At 35.3% G+C, this 25,430-nt stretch overlaps 1 protein-coding gene and 1 long non-coding RNA gene across 3 annotated transcripts; one reads left to right on the plus strand and one right to left on the minus strand.

Annotated features, from left to right (window-relative positions):
- Nucleotides 1–51: 51 nt before the first annotated feature.
- Nucleotides 52–24,330, minus strand: LOC141622978 (uncharacterized). The gene is made up of 5 exons (XR_012533155.1): nucleotides 24,242–24,330; nucleotides 22,031–22,118; nucleotides 21,635–21,683; nucleotides 9,273–9,378; nucleotides 52–1,378 (listed from the first exon to the last, which is right to left on the minus strand). It is a non-coding gene; the product is annotated as an uncharacterized LOC141622978 (long non-coding RNA).
- LOC141622977 (transcription factor MYB59-like) lies at nucleotides 23,196–25,032 on the plus strand. 2 transcript variants are annotated; one of them, XM_074439012.1, is made up of 3 exons: nucleotides 23,196–23,804; nucleotides 23,902–24,031; nucleotides 24,216–25,032. In XM_074439012.1, the coding sequence occupies exons 1-3, from the start codon at nucleotides 23,690–23,692 to the stop codon at nucleotides 24,724–24,726; spliced, it is 756 nt and encodes a 251-aa protein (XP_074295113.1). In that variant the 5' UTR covers nucleotides 23,196–23,689; the 3' UTR covers nucleotides 24,727–25,032. The 2 variants fall into 2 exon arrangements, with proteins under 2 accessions (XP_074295113.1, XP_074295114.1); XM_074439013.1 differs by having other exon boundaries at nucleotides 23,204–23,833.
- The last annotated feature ends 398 nt before the right edge of the window (nucleotides 25,033–25,430 follow it).

Genomic DNA, 25,430 nt, shown 5'->3' on the forward strand with positions numbered 1-25,430 from the left:
TCTCACAAAAAGGAGAGAGGGAGAAGAGGTGGAAGCACCCCGTATCTTCTCACTCACCTCTCAATGGGTATTTTGTGGGAGAAAACGGTATCCATCACAAGCTTGTGACGAATATCGGCCGCCTTCAATGAGATTTTGTGTTATTGGTGAGAGTCACCTAAATCTTGAAACTTTGTTACATCAGCTTTTTATTAATTTTTATTATTATTTTATTGTTCAGACTCTCTTTGAACTCACTTTACACAAATACTATCCTACGACCAGTTGTATAATAATATTGTACAACCGCCTCAAAGTTCTTAAGCTCTTACACAAAGCTGTTGAGCTATTTTACAAGTTATTTAGCTATTTTACGAAGTTATTGAGTTTAATAATTATTCTGTTAAGCTCAATAACTTTGTACTATAACTCGATAATTTTGTTAATAAAGCTCGACAACTTTATAACAAAGCTTAACTACATTGAATATGTTGTTTATACAACCAGTTGTATAATACATTAACTGTTCACTTTAGCCCTTATACAAGTTTTAAACAAAAAGAAAAAAAAAAGAGTTAATAGTCTAACACATGACAACCATTTATTGGATGTCCTCACTAAAAAGGTGTGTCAAGACTCAAGTTGAGTCTTGGGTTTTAGAGCATCTGTAACAATGGGGTTCCCCATATTTTATCTTTTTTTTATTCGTTCACCTCATTTTTCACTAATTTTCCCATCTACCCTCCCTAATTTATAACTACATTTATGCAATAATGAGGTTCCCCATTTACACATAAAATTTTGGAAACCCCCCAAAGGGAACACAATTTACCCTTACTTTTTGTTGGGAAGCTCCTCTAAAAATGGTGGAGCCTCAATTTATGAGAACGTTGGTGCATTAGTGAGGTTACCCATATGAGGAGAGAGGTGCATATGGGGAGCTATTTTTCCATCGTCTCAGTTCAATTTAAAAACTTTGCTAAAATTTTTGTAGATTATTGGTGGTCTTGGATGAAGCTTGTCTCGAGACTACCAATAATCTAGTCAATAGTTTATAATTACTTTGTTTTCCCCTCACAAAATAAAATGTAAACTATTAACTTGAAGAGAGGGAGTAACATAATTCTTATGCAAATGAAGGAGTGGAAGGAAGTACAGTACAAAACACAATTTATATTTTAGAGTTGAAATCGACTAAAAATGACAATTCATACGAATTAGATCGTCTCAATTCTATTTTTCTGAAACTTGAAAATTGTTATTTGTGAATATGGAAAATGAAATCACAAAACCTTGTCGATTACCTTTGAAGTAATAGCAGATTTTCGATGGATTGAACTGAAGCATAGAGAATCCAACTTTAATAAGAACGTCTTAGTACTTGTATATATCTTCAACTCTGTCATTCAAACATCGGTTTCAATACATTTCATGTCCAAACGTTTGTTCTAAATATGCAAGAGAGATTCAAATAAATCATCACATCTTTCATATTAACTTAATGCACATTTTATTGGCTGCTAAAGGACAACTAATTACCTACTTAATTAAAAAATATAGATCAAATTCAATTAGAGGGAGCATAAACAACCTAAAACCAGCATTCACATTCACAATTCAAACATACTTTCCAAAGCTAATGACATTTGAAAGACAGAGTTGACTAAACGAGTAACCAGATTAGTTTAAAAAGTTGACTGACACAAAACATTTGACTCTAGTCACAACTCGCGATGTATGCGCTGCTCAACGTCCTACCAAATAATAAAAGATTTATGTAAATCTAAGTTGCAGTTGGAAACTAGTACTAATCGACGTCATATAAAAAACAATCAAATGTGGACGCATAACTTTATCAGGCTAATTTAAAGTCCAGGTCCCCAGCTACACGTGTTAGAGCCTTTAACTGAATAACTCTCCCGTTGACTGCCGTCCAGTGTTTGGATCGCTTTTGCGAGAGTACAACTTATTTTCATTTATTGGTCTGCTGCTAGGAGATTCATGAAATCGTGTTCAGACTTGAGGGCTAATGTTATCAACTTATACTCATCTAAAGAGAGGTGGCCAATTGCAGGGTCGTCTAGCCGGAGCATTTTCTAGGGTCATCGGAAATATGGCCCGGCTGGCGTGTCCATGACCCAGTGCAACCCCACCCAACATTTCAGGCCGGTTTAAGGTCCAAGATCCTTGGCTCGATGCGCGACTTTGACCTCTTAACACAGAAAAAATTAATCCATCCATTAAACACAGCCAAAGTTTTGGCTTTGGCTCAAAATAATCAAATTCAAGCCAAATCATGAATATAAAACTTTGCTTCAACGTTCAATTTCATATTACATGCCTTCACATTTTTCTTCCAAGGACCTCCAGTTTCAGATTAATACAAAGCTCACAAGTCTTAACATTTTGAAAATAGGCCGTGCCCTAAACATAAAGACTTGACGAATGTAATTTCAGTTTCGATGACTCATCATACCTCCTATAGTCCTATCCTATACTTCCCCTCTAATTTGGACAAATTCTCATTTAAAACGGTATTATCAATTTTAAGCTTAAGACGGGTCAAGTAGTTAGAATAAAACAAAAGCCTAATCTACGGGAAAAAACAACAGATTTGTCTTATATGCAAATGTGACTACTAGTTAACCCGTTTTATTGTATCCGTCTTAATTTTTAAAGGAGACTTAGTGTCTAATTTTTAGTAGATGATACTCATGATAGGAGAGGTAAACTAGAGAATACGAAAGACAAGTTTCAATTCTATTTAGCATACAAATAGTAGTCATAACATCACACCAAAATATATTCAACCACTAAAAACCATATTACAAAATTCTAAATTTCTAATTATGCCGCGGAATCCTCATCACACGTCCATTATATATTGTATTTATCAACAATAAATAGTAGGGCATAGAGATGATACGTTAAATCGGAAAATGCTATATCAATTCGTTAGGTGGATGTCATCTAGTAAGTTATGTATAATGTGATGTGATCATATCAGGAAAATGATCACATTCTCGTCGTTTTGCAATAAACTTGAAGAAGAAAACATGCACTAGAGAATACAAAGTCCTGTCCTCATATCGTACTAGAGTAATATAACTCCAAATAACCTGTCAAATACGGATTTATTGGAATTGCGGGAATATATAAGATTTTTAGCCATAGTGTGATGGTCCGCACACTTCGAACTCTAAGATTTATTCATGCTTATATAATTTCATTTCCCTTGTATATTTTTAGTAAATGTTTTCCTAGTTTAGCATAGTTAGCAGAGCTTTTCTTTCCATAAATAGGTATATCGCTATTCTACACTAGTTTTGTAATTTCAATGTCTCCTGCTACCAGGATGTAAATATCAAATTTTCCTCTTTAGGGAGTACTAGTGAATGAAAATCTGCTTCCTACCTTGTGCCTTCGTGTTGCTTGTTATTGCTTTGTTGTGAACGACTCTTTGCCTTCACTTTTCTAACAAGCCGTGTTTGCGGGATCGACACTAGGATCCCGACTCACACACCCGAGACCGATTACGAATGCCTAGTGCTTGACAAACACTAGTGCTTGACGCTCTCGTTGCAATCTTGTCGAGTGTTGCCGAGACCCGAGTATCGTGCTAGTGAGCGATCCTTTACTAGTACGAAGATCCTTGTCGCTTGCATCTTGCCTTGAGCCGGGCAAGGGTGCGCGCCACGATCCGGCAAAAGTATCGGACCATGACATTTGGTATCAGAGCCCGGTCTTCGGACGGGTTTATGCACGCCGCATTTGTTTATCGAGATCGAGAAAATGGGCGAAACAATTGAGGATCGAGTGGATGTCTTAGAGGAATCAATCGACGTCAAGCTTCCCAAACTCGAGGGCGTCGTTATGCGGATGGCCGCGAGCCTCGAGGAGCCTTAAGGAGTTGCAGAAGACGGTTTGTGAACTCGAGACTAAGGTGGATGGGATGAACACCTGCATCCAAGCGATCAGTGATTCGATCCCCGATGATCGGGAGGAAGAGATCAATCATCTCCACCGAAAGGTCGAGATGTTAGAGAACACTTGCGCCACGCTCGTGAAAGCGGTGGCCAATGACGGGAAATCTGTGGGGGGCCATAAGGTGAAGGCACCTCCACCTCGTACCTACGATGGGGCGAGGGATTCGAAAGCGGTCGATAACTTTATCTTCGATATGGAGCAATACTTCCGAGTAAGTGGGCTCGACGAAGTCGCGGAAGTTGTCACGGCAATCATATATCTAGTCGACGATGCCAAGATGTGGTGGAGGGCTAGGTACAAGGAAATCGATGCGGGCACGATAACGGTGACATCGTGGGCCGACTTCAAGAGGATCTTGAAGGATCACTTCTACCCCTAGAACACGGAGTTTGTTGCTCGGAAGAAGTTAAAGGAAATCAAGCACACCAAATCAATCCGAGAATATGTGAGGGAATTCTCAGCGTGCATGCTCGAGATTACTGAAATGTCCGAGACGGACAGGACATTCGAATTCATTGACGGGTTGAAGAGGTGGGCACAACAGGAGGTCATGAGGCAGAATCCCAAAACTCTGTCTTCGGCCATATCGGTCGCAGAGCGCCTGCTCGACTTTCACGGAGAGCGAGAGGCACCAAGAGTTGTGGCACCAACGGGGAATACTAGTGCGTCACAAAGTGGGTACAATGGACAAAGGCCACAAAATAGCGTCATCTCAGTTGGGAACAGTCGGTACCGCTCGCAAGGAAGTCAAGTCCAATCGGCGAGCACTACGAACTCGCCCTCAAGCTCGTCTTCGAAGGCAGGAAACTCAACTGCTTCCACAACGAAGAAACCGCTCGCGTGTTTTGTGTGCAAGGGTCCTCACAAGATGGCCGATTGTCCGAACAAAGCGGAGTTCAATGCCATGTTCAAGAAGATGCCGAAAGGGGCTCAAGAACGTCTTGATGGGGGCATTGGACGACTATCACCAAGAGTATGACGAAGACTCGAGTGATGGTGAAGACCAACCACGGATGGGCTCACTTCAAAGGATTAGCGCGATGGAGAAGTACGAAGATTCCCGCGCCAAGAAATCCAACGGGCTCATGTACGTGGACTTGATGGTGAATGGGAAGCAAGCACGAGCCTTGATCGACTCGGGCGCCTCCCACAACTTTGTTACGAAAGAAGAAGCTGATTGGTTGGGGCTAGTTCTGCGGGATGCTAACAACTGCCTGAAGCCGGTCAATGGGAAATTGAGACGCGTCCAAGAAGTGGCTAAGAAGGTCGCGGTCCAAGTGGGTGAGTGGGCAGGGGAGCTCGACTTCACCACCGTTCCGCTGGATGACTTCAAGTTAGTACTCGGGATGCAGTTCTTTCAGAAAGCATTGGTAGTATTGAAACCGAGTGACGGATCGATGCTACTAATGGGGTCTATCGTAGTGAAGACGGTGAGACGACGACGAAGACAAGGGGCAGCATCAGATTTCGGCTATGAGGGTGATACCGACGCCGAAACAAGGAATGCAACCTTGGAGAATGCCTAAAGGTTCGGTGGAGCCGAGGGCGAACAAGACGAGGGCGAACAAGACACCGGTAGGGATGGCAGTGGGTCGGGGACCCGACCCAGACCCTGAGGGTCGGACCCTAATGGGTCGGGTATGGGTCTCATTTTTCGGACTCCAATGGGTATGGGTCGGGTATGGGTCTTAAGAAAATATTTTGGTCCGGTCCGGTCTAAGTTATGAGACCCATACTCGACCCTTAGACCCTTTATTAAAAAAAAAAAAAAAAAAATCAAAATCACAACTTTTCCGAATTCATATCGGGCCGTAGAAACCCAACTAAAGTCGCTTTCTTCCCCCATCCCATAAAGTGATAAAACCCAACCAAACTTTTTCGACAATACCACCACTCCACCATCGACACAAGAAAACCACCACCACAACACCGATACGCGACCGCAACCACCTCTCTAATAGGCGGCGATCGACAACCACCATTAACGGCGACGGACGGTCGGATGGAGAGACTATCAAGTATGGTATTGATTTTGGGTTCCGAGTTTGATTCTTTCACATGTATTTGGATGTAAAATTAATTTAGGTCTTCTTTGTCTTTCTTAATCTCTTTGGTATGTATATTGGATTTGGTAGTGTACAATAGAGATTAATAAACTCATAATGTTAAAGTAGTATGATTTTTTTTTTAATATTATAGACCCATACTGTTAATCCCGTTACTAAAGTGGCTGAAACTCGGACCCATGGGTAGACCCAGACCCTACCCTTACCCATAGGGTCCGGGTATGGGTCCTCAAATTTTAGACCCTTGCGGGTCTGGGTCGGATACGGGTCCAAAGGGAAAATCTCGGGTCCGGGTCCGGCTCTAGGTGAACCCTACCCATTGCCATCCCTAGACACAGGCTACTGAGTGGCCTGGGGGACGAAAGGAGAGTCTACCACCTCACCGAGGAGTAGACAATGAGGGCCGAGATGCCCAAAGAAGTAGGCCTCGTAACATCAGGGGGCCGCGTCGATATGCTGAATCGACGTCCTGGTTTGCGGGTCAGTCGACCCAAGAGATAAGGCCTCGTACCATTAGGGGGCCGCGCCGAATTGCTGATTCGGTGTTCTGGAGATCTCACATGTCCTTGAATGCAGGTACCGCAGTGAAGATAGACAAGGGGAAGGTCCATGGGAGCAAGTGTTTGGAGAGACCCCGAGAGATGTTTACTCGGACAACGACAAAGTGGAATTTCCTGGAAGACAAGGAGCGAGGAGTGGACTGGGAGAACATGATGTTCGGCAACTTCTATGTCAAGGAGCTTCAGCCTATCCTTGAAGGGACGATGACGCCGATCATTGTGTGGTCAGAAGCTCGCCCACAAGCCGGAGTGCAGAGAAAGCCAAACCCCAACACAACATGGACAACCAACCAGGGCTCAAGCACGATGTCTCACTGAAGCACCATTCAAGATTATGGCGTTGCCGCATTAGGCGGGGGAGAGTGTGATGATCCGCACACTTCGAACTCTTAGATTTATTCATGCTTATGTAATTTCATTTCCCTTGTATATTTTTAGTAAATACTTTCCTAGTTTAGCATAGTTAGCCTAACTTTTCTTTCCATAAATAGGTATATCGCTATTCTACACTAGTTTTGTAATTTCAATGTCTCCTGCTACCAGGATGTAAATATCAAATTTCCTTCTTTAGGGAGTACTAGTGAATGAAAATCTGCTTCCTACCTTGTGCCTTCGTGTTGCTTGTTATTGCTTTGTTGTGAACGACTCTTTGCCTTCACTTTTCTAACAAGCCGTGTTTGCGGGATCGACATTAGGATCCCGACTCACACACCCGAGACCGATTACGAATGCCTAGTGCTTGACAAACACTAGTGCTTGACGCTCTCGTTGCAATCCTGTCGAGTGTTGCCGAGACCTGAGTATCGTGCTAGTGAGCGATCCTTTACTAGTACGAAGATCCTTGTCGCTTGCATCTTGCCTTGAGCCAGACAAGAGTGCGCGCCACGATCCGGCAAAAGTACCGGACCGTGACACATAGCATATAGCCGCTGGTCCAAGTTATCCGATGAGCTGAAACAATGAGTAATTTACTTGGACTTTGGCATTCACGTGTCGGGTCAATTATCGTGTATTTTTGTTTTTTATCAAAAGAGTGTATGTATATACAGATTATTAGTTTCGTAATAAGTTGTTTAATTGCTTTTGAGAAAACAAAAATTGCAAGTTCACTGGAAAAATAATGTTTTGCCGGTTGCCTTTTCCTTGCCAAAATGAGAAAATACCCATGAAAGATGTCCTACATGAACATGATGAAACAAATAGTAGGTTTCATAAAAATTTCTAGTTTCTGTATAACCAAACTATTACTAACATAGAAATATAGAAGGATGTAAAGTTATAGATCGATCAGCCTTCAAAAGAGTGGATCATATCGATACCCTAAAACCCCTTCATTTGATTCGATTTTAAAACGGAATGATGAAAAGTAGTTTGAATAGTTAGTTTTTCATGTGGCAAGTACTAGTAGTTTGTAGTATCTACTGATTTGAAAACTACATGTACAGCAGGCAGCTTATAATCTACGAGTATCTTACTGATTTGAAAAAACTACCCATAACCCATGATAGGACTCCTAGGACATACTGGCCTTCCCCGTAACATACTGGCATGCTGCATGCAATGAAAATGTAACAGAAGATTTATTTATGAGACTGAATGGGGGTTAAGACTCTTAAGAGAGATGTGCCGAGTTCATCATAGAGAAACAATCGTAAGTAGGCCAATAAAACGAGCAGAAATCGTAGTTATAAAAAGCTCGTAGGCTCGTAGCACATCAAGCTGATGACGGTCTGTGGCAACAATGTGTAATAAGCAAGGCAAAGGCACACGCCTCATAAACACAAGGCGTGCTATGTTTTGCAGACAATTTAGTATTTTCAGGATAAAACTTTCGTATAAAGAAGAACATAATAAAATATCCAGAAGAGACCAAAGACAAATCCAGAAATTGCATAGTGGTGCGTCACAACTCACAAGTTACACCTTATCTACAAGGCGTACTTAAAGGTGTAGCGCGAGGTTTTAACCAAGTGTCTTCCTTAGTAGGAGTAACTACTAAGCCTTGGACTTAATTATGCCTTCTAAAACTAAGGGAGAAATGAGGAACGATAGAGTTATATACGACATTATCAACTATAAGGCCAATATGAAAGAGTTAAACCTGACAATATTAAACAAGCATATTAGTATGCGGAGAATTTAGGTGAATTTATATAATGCATGAGAGAGTGATAAGCCTTAAATTTTACTTCTTCAGTGTCAAAAAATCGTCTTAATCATACACTCAAAAACAATCACCAGATTCATCACTAGCTGCTACTTCCTTCCTAGCTCCTATGGAAGAAGAATCAACATATTCTAAAATGGAAGTATAAAACAACCAGATGCATCACAAAGATAACAAACTCAAATTGTTCACCTAAGCTAATGTCATGAACTCATGATAGGTTTTGCGGAATACTATCCACCTCTTTCGGAGCTTCTCTCCAACCTTCTCCTCTAACACACCAATAAACTAAGATATACTCCCTCCATCTCATTTATTTGTTTAACTTTGATTAAAATACTCCTCAAACGATTGTAAATGGTACACAAATGTCATAAATACGGTTATGACTTATGAGAGAAGGTCGGAGAAGGTTAAAATGAGAAGATCGATAGCATTCCACATGCAAGAAAGAGCCGGTAATAATACTCGTAACAATTTATTGGGAGTGCTCAAGAAATTAAGTCAACTTACCAGCTTAAATAAGTGTATTGCAATCCTCTTTAAGATAAAGAAATCAGAATCTTCGTCTCACAGGAAAGTTCACAATTGAGACAAGCTTCATAAGACAAGCATCTTCCTAAAATGGACAAGGAAACAAAAGATTACTTCAATGTTCAGGAGATTGAAGAGGCTTTTCCAAGTACCTATATTCATGACATAACTTTAGTAGGCTAGGCTTGCATTCAAATTTTAAGGAATTTGACAGCAATCGAACGAGGTTACAGTCCATATGTACATTAAAATGAGAAGTCCAATCATACCAAGACTACTGGCCCATGAAAACCACACACTATTCACATAATTTTAAAATGTTTTTACTCTTTGCTTTTAGGATTATTTTGTAATAGAACTAATAGCGCCATGGAATACAATCATTATTCAGTTTTAAACATATACAGAGAATGTATATTTTTATTTAAATTATAGAAAAAAATTTAGTGTTGTTTTTCAAAATAATTATGCCCTCACCTTCAAAGTTTTCCTTCCAAAAAGCATCCGGGTAAATAAGGAAACAAAAATACTTCTTTCATTAAATTATTATTTCATCAAAATTTAATTTTTTAATCAAATAATAATATTTTCATTAAAATCTAAATGTTAATCTTTTAATTAAAAAATAAGATAAATTCGCTATAATTTTATAAATTGTAAATTTCTAAATTTTTATTATTGGTATTATTGTATACGAGTATTAGAGAAGAACTTAACACATACTCTATATAAAACAAAACTTTACACTGATATTAATAGCTTCATAAAAACAATCATTAAAATAATTTGAGAAAAACTATAAATTGTACTAATAATTAACTCAAATTAGTTTTATGGTAAAGAAAAAAAAAAAGATTTTTTTCGTTAGTTACACATTTTATTACTTTACTAAATTCTCTTGATTTGTTCACGATTAAATATTTTTTTCTCATATCGAAATAAAATGAGGCGTATGACAAATTAATAACTAGAAATAAAACTGTTATATATACCGCACATGTGTGGGATCTACATTAGTGTTTTCATTTTATGTATCTAAGGACATTCACAATTCACATGAACACCGTCAAATATAAATATAAATCAATACTATATATTAAATTCAGGAACCAAGGGACTTCAATGTAATTAAAGAAAGTTATACAAATTAATTATACTATATAGTTTTAAATCACTAGCACTGTGTGATGGACCCGATTAAGGGATCTCAATGCAAATATTATATAATTTGGGTTAAAATTAAATTATATAGAAGCTTGGTAGTTTTCTAAACATTTATAAAAGACTAAAACATGGTCAATTTCCTTAAAATAAAATAATTAATTAAGATGGTCAATTTCCTTATGATAAAATAATTAATTAAGATGATCAATTTCAAGGAGACTAAAAGAAACAAGATGCTTGATAATTTTCCTAAATATTTATATAGAAGATGGTCAATTTCCTTAAAATAAAATAATTAATTAGTATAAACATGTACACTTATGGTATTAATTATTATAATCATAAAATTATATATTAAATTTAAAACCTATGCAATTTTATAAATCTTTATAGTTTATTAAATGTATAGAGATGTTAATTATTTAACATACAAAAATATAATATAAGTGGGTTATAAATAATTCAAGTTAGATTCCATAATATATAATATTGCATAATATATAATATTGCATCAATACTATATATTAAATCCAGAAACCAAGGGACTTCAATGTAATTAAAGAAAGTTATACAAATTAATTATACTATATAGTTTTAAATCAATAGCACCGTGTGATGGACCCGATTAAGGGATCTCAATGCAAATATTACATAGTTTGGGTTAAAATTAAATTATATAGAAGCTTGACAATTTTCCTAAACTTGGTCAATTTCCTTTAAATAAAATAATTAATTAAAATTGTGAATTTCCTTAAAATAAAATAATTAATTAATATGGTCAATTTCAAGGAAACTAAAAAAAAGAAGATGCTGGTAATTTTCCTAAATTTATAAAAGACTAGAAGATGGTCAATTTCCTTAAAATAAAATAATTAATTAGTATAAACATGCACACTTATGGCATTAATTATTATCATCATAAAACTATATATTAAATTTAAAATCTATGCAATTTTATTAAATTTTATAGTTTATTAGATGTACTCCCTCCTATTCACTATTTTCTTCCATATTTCCTAAAACGGATTATTCAGGTTTTCTTCCCCTTTCTTATTTTGAAAATTTTTACTCTTATTTTATTCATCTCTCTTTCCTATCACCAAACCCCACACAACTCTTTTACTCCTATTTTATTCATTCCATTAATGTTTGGGACTCACAATTCTTTATTTAACTCCTAATTATTCATCCATCTCTCCTATCACCAAACCCCAACCAATCTTTTACTCATATTTTATCCACCCCTAAAATCTTGTGCCCACAACAAAGGGGAAGAATATGGAGAATAGGAGGGAGTATAAAGATGTTAATTATTTAACGTACAAAACTATAATAAGTAGGTTATAAATAATTCAAGTTAGAATCCATAATATATAATATTGCATAATTCTTTCGATTTGATTTAATGCATATATGTAATATATTTATATAAATATATAATCCTCTTAAAATTGCATGCCTAAGTAGTAAAAGTAATTTCGTTAGTAAAGAAAAGAATTGTAGTAACATTGGATATAGTTATATGATAGTACTCACTCATCTGAATAGTAAAAGTAACAATATTATCAACGAGATTAGTGAGAGTGGTAGAAACAACAATAGGAGTAGTGAAATAATTAATATTAATGTGACAATAGTGAAAGTAACAATAATTACGGCGGGAGTAGTGGAATTATCAATATTAATGCGGCAGTAGTGACAGTAACAATAATTACGGCGGGAGTAGTGAAAGTAACAATGATTACGGGCAAGTAGTGAAATATTATTACTATTGTTTCATTAATAAGAGTAAAATATTAATAGCGGGAGTAGTGAATTTGTCTCAAAATTTATTTTATCGTCATTTTAGGATATGTTATAAAAATATATTAATGATAAATTTATGGGTTATGCAACTTCAAGTAATTTTATTTAATAAAAAAAAAAATTAATGGTAAGTAGAGGTAGCCCGGGCGAAGCCGGGCACCAATACTAGTAACTCTTAAAATTGCATGCCTAAGTAGTAAAAGTAATTTCGTCAGTAAAAAAAAGAATTGTAGTAACAATGGATATAGTTATATGATTGTAATCACTCATTTGAATAGTAAAAATAACAATATTATCAGCGAGATTAGTGAAGGTGGTAGAAACAACAACGGGGAGTAGTTAAATAATCAATATTAATGCGGCAATAGTGAAAGTAACAATAATTACGGCGGGAGTAGTGAAATTATCAATATTAATGCGGTGAAGAGTGACAAAAGAATAATAATTACGGCGGGAGTAGTGAAATTATCAATATTAATGCGGCAGTAGTGACAGTAACAATAATTACGGCGGGAGTAGTGAAAGTAACAATGATTACGGGCAAGTAGTGAAATGTTATTACTATTGTTTCATTAATAAAAGTAAAATATTAATAGCGGGAGTAGTAAATTTGTCTCAAAATTTATTTCATCATAATTTTACGATATGTCGTAGAAAAATATATTAATGATAAATTTATGGGTTATGCAATTTTAAGTAATTTTATTTATGAGAAATTTTTTTTAATGGTAAGTAGAGGTAGCCCAGGCGAAGCCGGGCACCAATACTAGTTTGTTATTAATACTTCGTACGCGTGTATAAAACTATAAACGTAGAAAAAAAAATACATAAGTGAATTTTTAAAAAAAAAATACAGAGATAAAACGGAATTGAGAAGAATCACATGTAGATCTCCCACCTCATTTGATTTTAGAATGGAACCTCCTTAAACTAAAGTGGACACTATCTCCTCCTCGACAGGTACAGCCGAGTCCCATGTGTGATCTAACAGGAATAGTTGGAGTTCTAGAGTTCAGTGACGAAGCTACCTATTCGATTATCTACTATATTAAGGTTAAAACCAAATGAGGTTACCATAGCAATAGATTGACAAAGATTAAGAAAAATGGAGTCACCAAATAGAAACGTGTTAAAAACAACTTTTAGGTAGATATAACAGAGTTTCTTAGATAGACCTACTATTCAAACGTCGTTAACAAGCTGAGTACTTGTTTTCATCACGTTCGAAACTGAATACTAATGATTGAGAAAGAACTACAGCTTAGATGATTTGGACAAATAAAAGCCTACACTAGCACATGACAAACAACAGTTTTTCTTTTGAGGAGAATGGCAAACTATAGTTATACATGCATGATGCATCAATGCTTTGGACTTCGACTATTGACGCTAATAACCTCCTTCGTCACCAAGTCAATCTTCCAGGGCCTGAAGAACTTCGGTCTAATTGAGATCACAACGGTTCTGCTTAAAATTGCTGGTTCAAAAACAAGTTTTGCACCTCAACAACCATCGGTTTGATCCAGGGTTGTGTTATCTCATGTTAAAGAGGCTTGTTATTGATTTCAGTCAAAAGTAAAGTTGTTGCTTAACACAACGGTTTTATAGGCTGTATCTAGCCAAAACAACAGTTTTACTAACTGATCCCACGTAAACTCATTACAATAATTAGTTTGAATTCAAGACTAGAATAGTTGGTGTAATATTAAACATTAAACAAATTGTTCCAAGTATTATGCAAGATTGCAAACACACTCTTATTACTTGGGGACACCATATGTCAATGGTAGTCCTGCTATCATGAATATTATTCAGTATTTCAAAGATTTGGGAAAGGGACGAGTAGAAGAAACGGTAACAAAGTCAGACCTCTATAACAGGAGCATATTTAATTTTTTCCCCGGGTGAGACATAGGGAATCCAAGTAGACCATGCTAACGATACAAAGTCACACTGCTACTTACGAGAGCATATTTGATTTGTTGGCATCAAAGGATTCACCCCGATTCCCTTTAAAAGTTAGTCAAGGTGACCGAGGCATCAAACCTAATGTGTAAGCTTAACCCATGACACGTTCCCTTGGCAGCCAAACGGCCAAACCCCTATTGTGGGTCGACAATTGGACCAATGGTCTCATGCATCACTTCTACCCTCAACAATGACAAAGCGCTCAATCGTATTCCATCATACAATAGTTAAGGAACGTTGGATTTTTCTATCAGACACAATGACAGATTGTGTTGGTTAATAACAAGGCCATGGCATCACCCCGGACAATCTTCTTTCATAGTTTCACCCCATGGCCCATCTTATATATATATATATAAAACTGGGTTGAAGGTTGAAACACTATGGATACGCCACGTGTCCCATACAACCTTAATGACAAGCATTTATTACAGCTAATCATTTAATATGAACATAATAAATGCAGCATAAATCTCACTAAATATTAATTATAATTTAATAAATTTTATTATAAAATTACATTAAATAATTACGTTGATTTGATTCTAAATTTATTAAAAAGTTATTTGGATAAAAATTCTAAATTGTAAGTAAAAACGTTCATTGCGAAAAATGCTTTCAATCGAGTATAATTTTCATTATATTTATTAACATATTTTGATATGTAGAGATGATTAAAGTGAGTATCTTACAATGTTTTACATTTACGTAAAAAAACATTTTGAGAAAGTTATAAAACTTAGACCATTAATTTTATTAAGAAAAATATATTTTTAAGAGTCATTGTATTAATTAAAAACAAAACTTTAAAAAAACTAATAAGATATAAGTTTTTATAGTGTGGGAACGAAAAAATTATAATGCGACAAAATGAATAGATATAAGATTTTGAGAGGTTTAAATACTGTGATAACGAGTATGTATGTACACGGGGATCACGAGTGGGTTTGAATAATTAAAAGAAAAGTAATGATTATTAAGTAATATAATATTATATAGGGTTTTCTACGTGGTACCCCCTGTTTCTTCACATTCTACGAGGTACCCCTATATTTAAAAATATAAGTGGTATCCCTAAGTTCTAAAAATACCCAATCTACTAAAAATCACGTTTTTAATGTTAGATTTTGTAAAGAAAATATGTTTACAATTGAGTAGACGATGTTTATGTTAATGGCATGACAAATTATTACCAAAAAAATCAATAAAAAATGTATAAATTAAACATTTTAAAGAGGCGGATTAGAGCATTTTGGGTATTTTAAGATGTTTTTATCATGTTTAGTGGTATCACAGGTATTTTTGAAAAGCGATGGGTAGCACGTAGAATTCGAATAAATACAAGGGTATCATGTAGAAAAACCCTATTATATAAACAACATGAAAAAGTAGAATACACATTACATTTTTCTTTAATATCTTTAGTTAAATATGTATACGTCAAGAATAAAACATTGGTTATGACTAACTAGATATTACTTTTATTTTAAATATTTTATATGTTACATTATAAAAATGATATTTGAGAAAGTTTAACATATTTTATTTACGGTAAACTCTTAAACATCGTTATATATAGTTGTTAAAAAAACAGAAGGTGCAAATTTTTTATAGATATGTTTGACACATAACACATGTAATACACAACCAAAACATTTGAATAAGTTTAGTTTGGGCCATATATGTTTGATACATAAGTATCAAATGTTATACATACAAAATTAAAAATTGCATAAAATTATATTCATATCGTTTTGAACAAATATTTTAATTGATTTGGAATATAACGTATCGTGAAATGATATAATTTGATACCTTAATGTTGATTGTTGCATTATTCGAATAAATTTTATTTTAATTAATGTGGTATTTGATCAGTTACAATTTTTTTTGTAAAACGTTGATCATGCGTAATTAACTATAACTTAGTATTAGTTAAACCTAAACCTAAACCTAAACATTTTGTAATTAAAATGTATTTTATTTTAAAACACTGAACTTAAACCTAAAAAAATAAAATTTGAGAAAAAAAATTAATTTATTTTTATTTATAGGTAAAAATATCAAAGGTTATATATGAATTATATTATTTTTCTTCAATTATAATAATAAAATTTTAAAGCAGACCGCGCGAAGCGCGGGATACTACCTAGTACATACAATAATTAAGTTTTACGTCATCTCATTTTGCACAATAAAAAGCTAATTAAAACATACATTTTCTAACTCGGGACATTTATTGAAATATGTTAAGACACCAAGAAATCATTTACTTCCTCATACCCAAAAATCTCGTACATAATATCCTAATAATAATATGAAGACACCGTATCTCTTTATTTCTTGCTATGGAACATTTTCAAAATCTGTGAAATAACTATGGAGAATAGGGTGTATCTCACAAAAACAAGCTCTAGTCTTGGTCGCTCTTGGTGCATTGCCCATTATCAAAGGGATGAAAATTCGACTGAAAGACACTCTAAAAGTCTCTAGTAAGGGACTCTTCCTCTTTCTTGTACTCCAATGATTGTATCCTATATTGCTATGTCATCAAAATTATTTATTCAACCTTTGCCTTATAAAAGAGCGTCGGTGGAAAAACTATTATAATATGGAATTAAAGAATGTTAAAAGTGTCATTTTCCCATCCATATCCCCTCAATTCACCACCAAATCGTGTTTAAGACCGTATTAACTTAAAACAGTTCTCACACTCGATTAAAATAAAGGTAAAAATCAAAGAAGGTTGAGAGGACTTATATTAAGAGCACCCCTTGCTTTTCATTGGGTGTCTTCGCTCCTCAATTTAATTTGCCAATTTTCCAACTCCATGCCCCATCCAAGTCGGCATGCATATAATAGAAATGGGACCCGCACCCACCAGCACTTTGATGAAATAAAACTCCTAGCTTTTGATGTAAATGCTTACGTGCACTTTGCCAAAATTGCACTCATTGGCATTTAGATCAATGACAAATTATGCAGATAAGTCCACAACCATCATGCAGCACTTATCTTATTATCAAGTTGTTACTTGTGAGAGTGACATTACGGTTCGTTGTAAACTATAGACCGTCGAAGCACTACTTATCACGAACACTTTGTAAATTCTAAGGTACTATAATTATGGAAAGGGGGATTTCATCATTGGCTCTACTGTTGCACAAGAGCCGATTTACATTTGGGGTGCCACCGTTTAGCCTTCACTTCAAAACCCAACACTGTAAAATCAGGTCTGAATATTGGAATTTTACCTTAAACTTACTGAATTTTCATTTCATCGAGAATTAAACAAGATAATAATGTTCTTAAGATATAAGTTATCAGCTAGGAATTTGAGCTAATGTGAAAATGAACGAAAATTGAACTTTTGCAAGTCATTTTGTAGATTTCAAGTTTGAAAAAAATAGATATTGGAAACCATGTGTTTCTATATGACACTCCTTCGGTAGAATTCAAACACTCTCTCGGTCTCGGTTATATATAATTAAAATTTTCACTACATGAACAACACTCGTACACCCAACTTTGCTTTGGTCTCTTATGCCAAGCACATCACCTAGAAACATGATTAAGAGAAGCCATGGGCAATGGTTCAGGCAATCATCCTCTCTAAAGATGAAATACGGAGTACAAGTTAAAGCAATAACAATAACATCAGAGCTTTAATCCCAAAATAATTTGAGGTCCGCTGACATGAATTATCTTTTAGAACCATCCCTAGGTGATCGCACGCCTCAAAATGCGAAAATATAGAAAAAGAAGGGCGAAAAGCAAATGGGGGTGAAACATAATACAAAAGTCAAATTAAACTTATAGGTTTGAAAATCAAAGCTCGGATTTCTTTTATAAAAGCTTAGAATCTAAATCTACGATAAAATTAAAACAATGTTTTGAAAAATCGAAATAAAAATTAATATTACAGAATATCTTAAAAGTAAATCAAGTATTATTACATAAGAAAGTTCTTTTTGTAAAACGTGAAATAAATCCAAAAAGAATAAATGATTTTTTTAATATTAAAATAAACACACTAAATATTTCAAATAAGAGTATATACTAAAAATCCACATGTATCATTTCTCTTTATTGTACCCTCTCCATCAAAATACCCTCTTCAAGCCCAAGAAATCTCATATCATGTTCTATCATTGTCGAATATGTGAGAAAAAAGGACTTCTGTTTGAACTGGAAATTTCTCACACATCGAAAGCTCAAGAGCAAGGCCCTTGCGTTATAGGGAAGGGTGACACTCTTTGATTAATATTGAGATAGCTTAAAACTTATTAGAGTAAACCTTGAGATCTCTACTGAACTTATTTATGTAAGAATTTTTTGCAAAAAGAGATTTAATATTTACGTACTTGGAGGTCTAGTACCTAATGCTTTAATTTTTGCCTAAAGATACCTACTATAATTTAACATTTTTTGTCTAAAGGTACCAACTAACTTTTCCAGGAAAGAAAGGTAAGATTACGTACAGAAACAAGGTATTTAGCGAGTTGAAGTAGGGAAGAGAAAGAGAGGATGTGGTTGGGGTGGGATATGAGATGAAGTAGAAGGTAGGGAAGGGGTGGGGGAGAAGTGAGGCTAGATTTTGAGGCAAGGATGTGGAACACAGTGGGGTAACTGGTTGGGTACTCTAGGGGAGGAAAGAAGGTTACTGAGGCAAAAGCGGAGTGGAGCAGAGAAGGTGGTTGCAGGCTTGCATTGGAGGAGGAAAGAAGGTGATTGATACCTTTGGACAATTTTAAAAATCAGGTACTAGATTTGCGGATGATCTAAATATTAAGTACCTCTTGACAAAAAAAATTTCATGTAATCCTTAAGGTTTCTGTTGAATAAATTTAAAATTCGAAGGTGTAGGTAGCAAGGATATGGAGTTTGGAGGCGGATTGGGCGTGGGTGGGGGTCAGGGAGAAGGGTGGCGGCCGAAATGAGTGATGTAAACTAGGAGTGAAGGAGGGGTGGGGTGGGAGTGTTACCGATGTAACATCCTAACTGCAATAGTTTAACTACAACGTTTTTTTTCTTCCATCAGACCAAACTAAAAGATAGTATCTACAAATACAAAGCGCATACTACGTTCTTTTATGGCAATTGTAAGTCGTAACACATCCCACTACCAAACATAACAAAAGCCTCCTTGGATTAAGAGATACTGTTGAGGGGTAATTTGATTTTAAATAGCTGAGAACGTGGCTGTGGTGGTGATGAAGAGAGGAGAGGGAGGAAAATCCCCCAACTACTAAGAAAATAAAAATTCTCTTAGTTTTTCTTCCAAAAGGCATCTAGCTAAATAAGGTAACAAGTAAAAAAAATTCATTACATTATTATCTTTTCAATTAATATATTCTTATAATTAAACTCTAATCTTTTTAATTAAAATTCATATTTATGATTTTTTCACTGAAATCTATAATTTATTATGCAATCATTTCCGTTTACATAAATATTATTTTTTTCATCAATTACACTCTGAAATTACGCAAACCTGCTTTTTCTGCGGTCTTTAACATAATTATTGTCATCACTTACACCCTAAAATTACGTAAATCTGTTTCTTATATTATCCTTCATCGGTTACACACTAAATATGGTGTATATTTTAAAGGATGTAACAATTTTTATGTTTTTTTAATTAAAAATAAAAAAATATTAGTCTAATTATTCGTAAATCGTCTTTTTAAGTGTGTGGTAATGTGGTATACTCTTTTTACCTCTTATTGTTATAAGGTTTATACGCATTTTAATTAGATTTTACATTTTTACATCACTTAACTGTAATTTAATGTCATAAATTAGTTTCATGCAATGATATAGCATTATAGAGTTAATTTTTATAGTAAAGTAAAAATGGTTTAAGACAAAAATAACTTAACTTAAAGTGTCTTTTGATGGTAATAAACTTTCATTTTCTACCTCTTACTAAGATTATATTAGTACATTATAACATTAAAGGTACAATTAATTTATGCAATTAATATAATGAGAATGTCTATATAAAACAAAACTAAAAAATACCGTGCTGTAGCACGGGGATCTACACTAGTAGTGTAACAATTACACTTTGATAACCAGCATAGCATTTCACCTCCTTGGATTCTATGGGGTTGTTTGGTTCACCATGGGAAGATGAAGTTTCTAGGAAGTTAAGTTTATGTGAATTGCAAAAATGTTGTTTGGTTGTCATGTGGGATGTGAATTCATGTGTGAAGTTGCACTTACCAAGGGAGGATAGGTAAACAACTTCCTTCCTACATTATGGAGGAATTAAAGTTCCTTGAGAAGTTCTAATTCTCATGAAATAGGCAAACCAAACAAGATTCCATTTAAGCAATTCATGGGAACTTCCCATGATTGAAGAGGGCAACCAAACAACCCCTATAAAAATTGAAAAAAATAGGCTCTCACCGATACTCTCTTTCCTCTAATCATGATTACAATGACCTTTAATGGACAATTCTGAATGAAAAGGTCAGTCACTAAGGTTGCAAAAATGAATAATGTAATGAATGTCCCTATCAAAAGTCATCTCTTCAAACCAACATATACTACCAACAATAGAAGTGCTAATGAGACTTGACCGCTCGCAAGCAACTCGAGATTGGCTCGGTCAAAGCTCGACTCGAGCTCCAGCTTGGCTTGCGTACTTTGTGCAAGTTAAGCCGGGTAGGGCCAAGCTCGGCTCGAAAAGCTTATGAGCAGCTCGTTATTTTTTTAATGCTATAGTTTACTTTTTTTTTTTTTGAAAGGTATAGTTTACTTTTTACAATCTTTTTAAATGAGTACATTTATTTCATGAAAATAAAATAATCTAACCAAAAAAATTGAGTAGAGAGTCTAGCGGCATAGCCATGTCTAGTATAGTGGGGTCGTAAACCCTGAATTCAATAAGATAAATAACATTTAACAATAAATTATCTACTATGGGTGAGTTGGTTCTAACTTTTTATTCGAAGTAAATGACCAGAGTTCAAACCCTGCTATAATCATTTTTGGCACACCTCCAATGTCGAGCTTGAGCCCATTATTTCGAGCTCGTCAAGCTCGAGCTCGAGCCGAGCAGGCCTTCGAGCTTTTCAAGCTCGAGCCGAGCAACCCTAGGCTCGCACTGCTCGTTAACATCCCTAACCAACACCAATGTTACATCGTGTGACAAACCAAACCAAGCCCTATGATCCAGGCATACAAAGGTATGGCTTCACACAAGATGGTGCTGACACACATACTCTCCCGTACTAGTATATCGCCAGTAACAACTCAGAATCAGTGAAATAAATCAAACATTTTATCCTCAATGGGCACAATCAAATAAGAAAGGCAGATTATGATCCAACAAAGTTACGTGATATTTTAATGTGATATCATCTCATCTCTAATCTTGGAAATATAATGCGTACCTTTTGGAAAAGTTAAGTGGTCCAGTCTTGCTCTTCTCTAGATTTCAAGCTGGATTTTAATATAATCAAGGGATTATTATGAGTAAAGTATACACGGGTTAAGAATAGGAATAATTGTTCCAGACAAATGATTGATAATGTTAAGATAGGATTTTCAAAATCTATGCCTCCTAAGGCTCTAATCACGATCAGACAAAGCAATCAGATGGATCAACTGTTTAAACAAGGGAAAGAAGTAGACATAAAACATTATAATTGTTCTCTTCGCATTTTTTTTTTGGCGATGCTAAAAACAGACGATACTTGGACGGAAAGCAAAAGGACTGTTATAATTCTAACTAAATTTTTACAAGGATGTCAAAAATCAAGAGTCAAGACTAAGCAGGAGTCACATACTTGTGGTTTACAAGTCACGCTGGTTCTGTGGTTCATCCATGATCAATTTGCAAAGGCTTCCGTTCTCATTCCACTAGTACGTTGGACCCTAAAGCAAGGAAATATTATCACATATCAATCTTTGGTTCACGTCACCTGTAAAATGCTGGGTACAGTATAGGCATCTCTTACCACAAACATAATATTGATAACTACACCAGACACCACTGACATATAAACAACCATATCCGGCACGCTTAAATATCTACTAGTCTAACTGTTTTCTTAGTGCTATTGTCATTGCTGTAATAAAGAACTTATGAAGGGGAAAGGTAATTTTGCATATCCACAAGATTATTTTTAAATGATAGAGGACCACATACTATGCTCTGTTTTTAGCCAGGTATCTCTGTTTAAGATAAAGAATGACATCAAAGCACTATAATGCACTTGATAATTTTTAGCAATTGAAGGGCAAGAGAAAAGGGACAAATGTCAATGTAATAAGATCAACTTGGACGTCTCTAGCACTTTAGGTATTAAAAAAATGCAAGGTTTAGTATTTCAGCTTTTAGCTGATAAACAACATATTACTTGAGAAAGGAAGAAAAAGGAATTCCAGGGTCAAGAATAAAGCACTACGATCAAAATAGCCCTAAAAATGAGTAACCAGTTCTAATTGATCAGAATCTGAAGCATGAACAAGTCGGACATTTGTAAATCAACCTTCATCTGACACACAAAAATGTCCAGTCATATTAACAGCCGGCTTCAAAACTGAATAACTATTGAGTCACCGAATAATCATGATATTTGCAAACTAGACTTAAGGCAACCATGGAAATTGAGTAGCATGAGTATATATTTTGACACAAGTTCTAATACCTTTCATAACCTCTATCCCCTATATTTTCCCGCGCCTTTCAAATTTTATCAAATATGGACATGTAGGTAATAGTATCTTCATAAAAAGTCTTTTAATAAGACAAACACTTGTTCATTTGTTCTTTTTCTAGCACCTCTTTTTCAGTGGCCTCCACCAAAATTTAAAGGCACTCAGCCAGCATATCTCAATGTGTATGGGAAGAGAGATTATTAGTACACCTTAAACAGACAAACATCCTACACCAAGCTTTCTTTCAATTTCAGATATAATCTAATTAATTAATGACCACCCATTTTCATACGGAGTATATAACCAAGTAGATTAATGCCAATAATAAGCATCCAATCATCCACCATTTCCAATAGGAGAAACAGAATAAAAAAAACAGAAAAAACTTAAATGTAACGGATTAAATTATACAAAAGCTTAACCTGCCATCCAGATTTCAAGCATGAAAAAAAAAACACTGTGGCTAATGTGTTTAGAGAAAAAGATATACACATAATTGGAGCAACATATCAATCCTTTATATTAAACTACAATTGTATTAAAGTGGCTTACATCATTTGATAAGGTAGCCATCATAAGACAAGAATGGGTGGGGAACACATGTACGGTGACGATCGACTTTAACATTATTCTAACAATATCAGGATTATCTCATAGGTTAGAAAATTCTCAAATTGGTTTATATAAATTAGCCATATGAAGCCACTCTCCTTCCATCCAGGAAACCATAACCAGAAGCATCCATCTTAAAGAAGTTAATACGGAAAAGATAAAAACAGCACAGCATGGTTCAAGAAGAATTCCGAAAGGGTCCATGGACAGAACAGGAAGATGTTCAGCTAGTCTGCTTTGTGGGATTATTTGGGGACCGACGATGGGATTTCATAGCTAAAGTTTCAGGTTTGAAGGTGGCGGGAGACACATGATAGGTATGCTTGTTTGGAGCATGGCAAACATTTGCCAAGAGCATCTGTTTTTAACCGCAGTTTTCTTGTAGGTTTGAAAAGAACAGGTAAAAGTTGCCGGCTGCGATGGGTTAATTATTTGCATCCAGGACTTAAGCGAGGCAAGATGACTCCTCATGAAGAGAAACTTGTCCTTGAACTTCATTCACAGTGGGGAAACAGGTATGAACACAAGCACGCTAAAGTGAAAATACATCATCTTAACCCTCATCATTGTAAGAGATTAATCTACTTAGATCTTTGTTTAATAAAACAAATGCTTCCATATGATATTCATAATTTCATACTAACTGACCCCAAATAAATTTAGGACACAGACTTATGGCTTATTTATGACTAAATGCAGATGGTCACGGATTGCTCGAAGATTACCTGGTAGAACTGATAATGAGATCAAGAACTACTGGAGAACACATATGCGAAAGCAAGCACAGGAGAAGAAACAAGAAATATCGCAATCAACATCATCCTCGTCCTCACTGAATTCATATTCCTCTTCATTAAACAGTGCAGCAGTGAATTCAATTACTGCCACTGAGACAACCAGTTTTCAGAGCAAGGGAGCTCTTGATAGATCAGCCCTGCAGGAAAATAAGTATCAAAAAGGTGAGAATAAGGATGAAGAATTGTACTCCCTGGATGACATATGGAAAGATATAACTTCAGATGAACCGATAAAGCCAGTTTATGATGGGTACAGTGAAGGAAGCAGTTTTTCATGCCCTCCAATCACTTCTCCCTTGTGGGAATATAGTCCGCACACGTTATGGAGAATGGAGGAAGATGAAACTAAGATCCTTTGTTCTGATAATGATCAGTTTGTTCCCTGCTATCAAGATCGTAATGTCTATAACTAACTAGTAAGTTTTAGTAATATCTATGCCAGCTTCAACAATATCATGTCATGAAAATTCTCTTGCCTGTATAGCATGGTATCATAGTAGAAGATTTTGCTTTCGTTGTAATTTAGTAGTATCGTCAGCATTGTATCATTTCAAGCATCATTACATAGAGTCTCTAGGCAGTGTGGTGCATGCTTTCACTTTCTAGATTATGTTATCATCAAAAATCTTTCAAGTAGCGTGTTTGCCAATGTCATGTATAAAAAATGCTTACTATAATCTATTAAAATTACCCTAGTATTTCATCAGATACTCTCTCAATATCTTATCTTTGTTCCCTTCATACATGTGTGCTATTTACATGCTCATACGCTATATAAATGTCAAATACCATTAATTCATTATCACGTCATATAGCGAGTATATGAATATAGGAGATGTGGAGGATGAGGAGATAGTCAGATATAACACAATCCCCAACTAAATGATGCTTGGGAAAGAAACAGAAAATAGTACGGCGTATATCTCATGTAGAGTCCTTCAACAAGCCACTAAGTAGTAGATTTCTTTTAATAGCCCCCTATCCTCACTTGACTCAATCTTTCCTGAAATGGTGTTGGATTGATAGGGAGTTCATGCCTCGATGTATTCGTCTAAATTTCAGAACACTATGAAATCTAATATGGAAATGAGGGAAATAAAAATGAAATGCAGGGAGT

This window comes from Silene latifolia, chromosome X (genome assembly GCF_048544455.1).
Source record: "Silene latifolia isolate original U9 population chromosome X, ASM4854445v1, whole genome shotgun sequence".
Classification (NCBI taxonomy): Eukaryota; Viridiplantae; Streptophyta; class Magnoliopsida; order Caryophyllales; family Caryophyllaceae; genus Silene; species Silene latifolia.

Excerpts from the sequence above, each read along its gene's own strand:
- LOC141622977 (XM_074439012.1), top strand. The coding sequence starts at position 23,690 with ATGGTTCAAGAAGAATTCCGAAAGGGTCCATGGACAGAACAGGAAGAT. Across the intron at positions 23,805-23,901 it reads TTTCATAGCTAAAGTTTCAG|GTTTGAAAAGAACAGGTAAA; the intron begins GTTTGAAGGTGG and ends GTTTTCTTGTAG. Across the intron at positions 24,032-24,215 it reads CATTCACAGTGGGGAAACAG|ATGGTCACGGATTGCTCGAA; the intron begins GTATGAACACAA and ends GACTAAATGCAG.